Source organism: Centroberyx gerrardi, chromosome 2 (assembly GCF_048128805.1).
Source record: "Centroberyx gerrardi isolate f3 chromosome 2, fCenGer3.hap1.cur.20231027, whole genome shotgun sequence".
Lineage (NCBI taxonomy): Eukaryota > Metazoa > Chordata > Actinopteri > Beryciformes > Berycidae > Centroberyx > Centroberyx gerrardi.
In genome coordinates, this window is record NC_135998.1 from 32,813,614 (window position 1) to 32,821,200 (window position 7,587).

A 7,587-nucleotide genomic window follows, 5' to 3' on the forward strand; every position below is an offset into this window, starting at 1 on the left:
CAGGTACAGAATGGGTGGACCCCGAGGATCCCACCGTCATTGCGGAGAACGAGCTGCTGGGAGCGGCGGCGGCCATTGAAGCAGCCGCCAAGAAACTGGAGCAGCTGAGACCGAGGACCAAACCCAAGGTGAAAGGGCTTTTTCCACCAGCATCAGAACTCCCTACCATACACACTTAACCTGTTACCTCAGCCTCAGTGTCAACATATTATCAACTCCTCACCCCATGGATAACATGGGGTGAGGAGGAATTTTATCCCTGAAATGTCTTTAATTTCTACATTACATAAACATTCATTATCCATTAAAAATAACAGCTTTAAAAAAGTAAGGTTAGTATCATGGGTTTGTAATTACTAGTAATTAAGGGATTTTTCATGCCTTTTGTGCATGGTTTACAGGGTTATTAAGTGGAAATTAATGGAAAAGTTCTTGTCTCCCTTAATTTTTCATTAAATTATAAAGTAAGAAGAAGTCAAGATTAAGGGGGTGTTTAAGGACGTTTTGATGGGATCTCCTCCATTAATAACTCCCTTAATTCATTTTAAGGGTATTTTTGCGCGAATTAATGTAAATTAATGAAAATGTATGTTATTTTAAGGGATTACTGGTTCGTACCGCATGCACATAAAATATGCTGATATCCATTTAAATCAGTCAGAAGAACACTAAATCTAGATCCGAACAAGCCCTCTTAACATTTGCAAGTATGTGCAGTTTTGCATGTACAAATCATCCACAGATCATCATCATGCCCCTGTAAGGTGAATACATCGTGTTTACGGGCTAGAACGTTTGCTTGCTTGTCCTTGTAAACAGGAAGCGGACGAGAGCCTGAACTTTGAGGAGCAGATTCTGGAGGCAGCCAAGTCCATCGCAGCCGCCACCAGCGCTTTGGTCAAAGCAGCCTCAGCAGCTCAGAGGGAATTGGTTGCTCAAGGGAAGGTACGTGTGAACCGTACTGGTCGCATAAGTACACTTTGGTGAAATCTGATTGCCTCAGATTCAGGGTGCTTCTGGGAGCATTCAAACTAGACACTACCAGTAAGGTACTAGGTACTGACCCTCTAGAACAACTTGCAGTTTGGGGACACCTGATTGAATGCACTATGTTTTTCACTATCTTAAAGCCATTTTGATCTAAAGGCTTATGCTTAAATGCTTGAAATTTGTTTTTTAGACAAATATAAACAGTGAAGTTGATCCTATGTATGAATTTCTTTCCAAAGCCTTTGTCTTTCCATCAAGGTAAGTATTTATGTCATTTGTGGACTAAGAGTAACTAAGGTAGTCAAAATGAAGTGACAGAATAGTGATGAAAAAATTCCTCCTGTAATCCCTGAAAAATGTGGATTCATTGGTTGTGTGTGGTTGTTTTTGATTCATTTTCTTAACGTCCATCTGTAAATATTATATAATATATATATATTATATATATTATATTATATATATATATATATTATATATATATGTAATCTTGCTGTTACTTTGATGATGATAAAGCCATTCTGATTCTTAATCTGCCCAACAGGTTGGCGCTATACCAGCCAATGCAGTAGATGACGGACAATGGTCTCAGGGGCTCATTTCGGCTGTAAGTGTCCTCCCGGAAGCTTTATTATTACATCTTCCAAATTGGCGATGAAACATTCGCTCACGATCTGTCTCCTTCGATTCCCAGGCCCGAATGGTCGCAGCGGCAACTAACAACTTGTGCGAGGCGGCCAACTCTGCGGTACAGGGTCACGCCAGTGAGGAGAAGCTGATATCCTCAGCCAAGCAGGTGGCGGCTTCCACCGCTCAGCTCCTGGTGGCCTGCAAGGTCAAGGCTGACCAGGACTCCCAAACCATGAAGAGGCTACAGGTCAGTGCTCCATGCTGCTTTACACACTCACTCCTACTTTTGTTTGTGTTGCATATGCCATTACTGTAGCATGACAGAACACCTTGTTTGGTATGCTGCTAAATTCATTATCTAAGGAGACATATAAGTAACTCTTTTGCAAACAATCGGATACTGATTCCTGTCCTTGTAACTTCAGCTTAGCATGATGAACTTCTGTCTGTGCTCTTTGCTGTAATTTACCTTCTCTGGTGTTCACACCAGTTAATAACACATGAAGAAATAGTCCAGACTGTGGCTTGCCCTCAGTTCATTTTGTTATGCTAGTCTTTCCAAGCATGAGGAACTGCTGGCCATCAGCATTTTGCATTTTGGGGCCGTTTCCTGTAGTTTGGATTGCTTTCTCACTTCTAACAAACCGCACTGCAATTCTCTTGGAAGAGGACTGAGACCCACATTCTCAGCGTCTCAGTGCAGTTATTGGTTGCCGCCTGAGTTCAAATTGTACCGGGATTAAAGGAGTTAAAATCAACCACTCCAAACATGCTAGGTGTGAACTAAGAGAGGAAGGGTTGGGGCAGTTGGGACCTAATCTCTCTTAGTGATATGCCTGTTGTGGGAACCCACTGGCAAAGTTTTGGGGGGGAGCAGGGGATGCACTGCGCCCCCTAGTGGCCAGAGCTGAAATGGTGGTAGAGTACCTTTTATGATGGCCCAATTGTGGAGATATCATATTCATGTGGCCCTTGGCAATTTGCTTATTCAGCAACCGCCTCTGACACATTATTTAACTTCTTTCTCAGTGTCTGCAAAACACAGAAATGACATCCGGAGGGTTGCCCTTATTTACTTATTTTACATTTTAGCTGTCTGATCCAAAATCTAGTAGCCTACCTAAAAGCTGTTTAAAAAATTAAAACAAAATCCAAAAACAGTCCAAACCCGACTGTTGTCACCCCCTACTATTTGCTGAAACGACGATACTGAGTCACGCCCAAGATGAGAGTTTAAACTTTGTCTATGTGGGAACCACGTTTTGGTTGATGCTACGTTCTCAGTCATTCTAGTGTGCAGTCGCTATGGCCCTTGGTTTAAACATATCCCACAACAGAGAAGCACAAGTCTTTGTCTCATGCCTCCTGAACAATTATGCGTACTGGAGGGCAGGCAGTAAGCCGGGGTCCATAAATAGGTTGGGAGTCTCAGTTTCTAGGTGAGTCCCCATATCTGTACAGCTGCCACATCAGGATTAGGCTGGTCTATATTTAACACAGGTTAGAGCAGCCCTTCATCTATGGCTGCAATTCTAGTTTTTACAGAGAAAGCAGCCCTTGGAGTTGGGGCACTAGCTTGAGAACTCATTTAGATCATGTAGTTTGACGTCCAGATTTAAGGCATTTTTTTAAGTGTGAAAGTTTCTAATTCTGTGGTAGTCTTTGGTTGGTTTTCACTGTATACTACATTAGAAGCCAACTTAGTGTGGAGTCAAACCTCAGCCAACTAACTGAAGGTGGAGGAGGCTCTTATTCTTAACGAATTGCACTGAAAAGACCGATTCCTTCTTGGAATAAGTCTACCAAATAACCCATTAGAGTAATTTTGATCTTTATTCTTTCCACAGTATGTATCTAATGTGGTTAGTCCCTACAGACATGACATAAAAACGTGTCCCTTCCCACCCCACACCCAGAAATAATATATTTAAGGCTGTGTGTATGCTAGCTGTTTGCACACCAACCAGACCAGGCCATCTCATATTCTGTGATCCAATCAGCAGTGACTTATCTCCTCCTGTTCTGGGCTTGCAGCTGCCACTTGGTTAATTCCCATATATTTGTGTCTACAGTATCTCTGGAAACAACTTAGCTTGGAAATGTTGCATCCATCACTGGAAACATTAGCCTTGTTCTATGATTACTACTACAAGAAATTGCACTCTTCAGTCTCTGGCACTGTCCCTTTTACCAGGCTGTGTAATTACTCAATGTGCTGAGTAATTAACGTCCATTCAGATTCCCCCTCATTCTTTGTTTGATGTGTGAATACCTGGGGAAATGTGGCCGTTTGGAGGAGGAGGAGCAGGTGGTTGTGTGACAGCAATGGCGTATACTGCACATCCCTCACATACTTCACAAATGAGAGGGCCAACCATTGATCCCCATCCTCTGAGTGCCATTAGGCTCTTACTTCAGGACAGTATCCTCTGTACTAGTTGTGGAACAGTTCGCTACCTACTTTGGCTTTGGGATCATGGTTCAGTACGTTTTCAATGCAGCAGAGAAAAGTATCACTCATTTTAATAAATGTGTGTACTATCCTGATTTAGTTTATTCACTTTTCAAACAGCTTGGAGAAAGGTGTTATGACATATAATATGTATATGACGCATTTGTGAGTGACATATCAGTCAATGCATCAACCAATAATGGAATAATCAAAGACCATATTGACTCACTGGTGAAGTTCTTGAAGTCCTTGAATGATGATTAAATCCTCTGAATCATGTGGTCCATTGCACTTGACTAGCTATTGTAGTAACACTGTGTTTTAGCTAATTAGCTAGCAAGTGAATTGTATAAAGTTGAATTATAATTCTATTTATAGGCTAAGCAAAGTCTTTTGCATGACATAACTTCTTTTGCACCACACTCTAACCCCTAATTCAGAAATACCATCGCACTGTTCCACCCCTAGTTCAACATAAGTCCTTTTATTAGTACAAAGTATTGTGAAATCAAATAACTATTGTAAAGATTTCTTTGTACTGGACTGTATAGAAACTGGTGAGTTGTTGTAATTCAGCCCACCTGAGCACTTGGTTAGTAGTGGGCCTATGGATCCATTTAAATTGCTGGTCTTAACTGTTTGATATCTGGTTTAACATGGCATTAACTGAATCCCAAATGACAAATCCACCACTTCTCTGAACGGGAGCAAAAGCAGCCAGTGAGGGTGTAGTAAGACAGGTCAGGGGAGGTTGGAGGAAGCTCCCACCAAGCAAAAAGATCTCATCAGCAGTGTGAGAAACTTGCCCTCCTAGTAGTGACTCCCGGCATAAAGATCGTCATAGTACCAATTTGGTGTCTTGCATTAGCGAGCAGCTGTTGCACCTCCTGAGGGGGGGGCTGGATAGCGTTTTGTTTTATGTCAGGGCCAGACTAACAGTAACATTCCAACCAGAGATATATCAGTAGAGGCAGATTCAGTGGTGGCTGCCTAGCTTTGCCCTTGCCAGCACAGTGTCTGATTTCTTCCCGTAGAGCCTCAAAAGGAAAAAAAAAGGACTACTCTTTGTTTGAAAGGCGCTGCCAAATGAGACAAATGTTTTGCTTCGAACGAAGCACAGCAAGCAGCTCCTCGTTGCCTTTTAAAGCTATTCCCAGCTGCTGAGCAAAAAAAAAAAAAACACACACTGTTATGGTTCTCTGCCTGAGCACTGGTGGGGGCTAACATTCCCTTTCCAGGAGTTGCTGTTCATGATCAGTAGGGTTGATAAGTCTGGTTCTAGAACTCTGCATGGGTCTGAGTCCAAGTTCCCTGAAAGCCAAAATCATGGTCCAAGCTATTAGAAATGTTAGGTATCTACTAAGTGGACAGAGGATTTGCTTTTCATAACTTTAACTTGCCTTCCCCTAATCTCCTAGGATAGTCCATACAAGCACTTGTTTAGCGTCTGAGGACGTGAATTTGTCATCTTGAATCACGGTCGATTCTACCATTCCACAGGCCGCAGGAAACGCCGTCAAGAGAGCCTCCGATAACCTGGTGAAGGCGGCGCAGAAAGCGGCCTTCGACGCTCAAGACGACCAGGCCGTGGTGGTCAAGAGTAAGATGGTTGGCGGTATCGCTCAGGTGAGTAGGAGTCGCGAAAAGCAGCATGGGCGGCTTTGGACCGGAAGTGTCTGTTGTACTTCCCGTCAAAGCCCGTGCGCCGCCGTCTGGATCTGTATTTCAAGTTCAGATGTTTCCTCAGCGCACTGACCCCGCTCCGTTTGCGTTTCGCAGATCATCGCCGCGCAGGAGGAGATGCTCCGGAAAGAAAGGGAACTGGACGAGGCCAGGAAGAAGCTGGCCATGATCAGGCAGCAGCAGTACAAGTTCCTGCCTTCCGAGCTGCGGGAGGACGGGCAGGAGCAGTGAGATGACGCGCCTACATAAGCATTTCTCTAACACAGCGGTGACAAATCAGACGCTCAGGGCCTTACCCTAGCTAGAAAGGAGGGGGGAATCTTTAAGGAACGATGCTTTCGTATAGGACTAACATTGGGCAAATCGACTAAAAGAAATTATCGGGGGTATAAGATTGAAAAGATGTATCAGGATGTTTATTTTTAATGTGTTTTGCTTGTTTCATTTTCATACATTCATGAGCATAATAGTGCCACTGATCATTCATTTTGATAATGCAAAGCAATTATGCAAGTCTTTAAGGTAACTGTGCTTTTGATCATATATATTTTAATATAATGTCTGGGTCCTTTAGCCCTTTTTTTATCTGGATTGCATGTCTTCACTGTGTACACACTGTGTTACTTGCTTAATTCACAAGATTTATCAATCAAAGACCATATTGACTCACTGGTGAAGTCCATCAATAAATGATGCGTGCCTCTACCATTATACATATAGATACTTTTTTTTTTTTTTTTTTTTTTTTTTTGTGAGCACGAGAACTTTTGGAAATGTTTATGGGCGAACAGAGAGTAAGTGTGTGACTGTTATATCAGTTATGTTTGTCAAGATTGTGTTTTTATCTGAACTAAGGACATTGAACTGCATTGCGTTGCAATTTGGACCAGAGTTGCGATGATTTCCTTTGCAACACAACAAATCTGAGGGGGAAAACATATCATTTTTTTTATAGATTGAGCTATGAAATGAGTTAAAATGGTATCTTTGATGAAATTTCTATATTAATAAAAGCTCTATGTTTGTGTCAACATTTAGACTTAAGCAGTTATTTAGGACTAGATTGGATTAATTATCTTATTTCTATAAAGATCATCAAGCCATATATTTTTTTTACTTCAGGACGTTGCAATTTGAATCATGAATAGCTTTTTTGGGGGGCTGTTTATTGGTTAAGTTCTTAAAGATATAGACTGTAATATGCTTTCTAGTCATTGGCAGTATCCAATGTTTTTTCTGAAGCAATAGATCTCTATTTCTTGGGTAATTCCTGTTGTCCCAGTACAATCGTATTATGTCAGAGGCCTCATTTTAAGCCTGTTTTTTCAACATATCAATGCATAAAAAGTGCCTATGTAATGTATTTTCCAAGTGTACGTAACTGTTAACATTTACCCATTTTAAGTGCACTTAATCATTTGTTTAGTGTAACAGAACTTCATATAAATCCACTTTTATACACGTTCTTTTTCTTTTCTTATCTTAACAAGAAATGGCAGAGCTGAACCAGTACTCCTAATATAAAAGTGACTGAGTTTGTGTAATCACACAAAGTTTCAAGATATGTTTCCTTTTTTTATTATTTTGTCACATTTTGACTTCAATATGGTTTAAATTTATTGCTATGGTAGTACCACCTCATGGGCACTGTAAAAGAGATTTATGGTCAATAAAGCTGGTTTTCCTTGACAACGCTGCCTCATCCAATTTCTAACAATTTGATTTTCCCTATTCCTCAACCGATTGATGAGACAAGGGTAAGTTTAAGGTTAAGCTTTAAAAGAATATAATTTCTGTGTGTATAATCATGAACAGATAAATGAGAAAGCACATAA

The 7,587-nt window shown here is 41.2% G+C and overlaps 1 protein-coding gene across 1 annotated transcript in view; it reads left to right on the forward strand.

The window, feature by feature from the left end:
* Positions 1-7,444, forward strand: part of tln1 (talin 1) — a 93,852-nt gene extending 86,408 nt beyond the window's left edge. Inside the window, exons 52-57 of the mRNA XM_071926126.2 lie at positions 4-128; positions 820-945; positions 1,532-1,594; positions 1,682-1,864; positions 5,570-5,695; positions 5,849-7,444. Coding sequence (XP_071782227.1) covers positions 4-128; positions 820-945; positions 1,532-1,594; positions 1,682-1,864; positions 5,570-5,695; positions 5,849-5,983 — 758 coding nt within the window. The 3' untranslated portion in view covers positions 5,984-7,444. The remainder of the gene's footprint in view (positions 1-3; positions 129-819; positions 946-1,531; positions 1,595-1,681; positions 1,865-5,569; positions 5,696-5,848) is intronic.
* Positions 7,445-7,587: the final 143 nt, after the last annotated feature.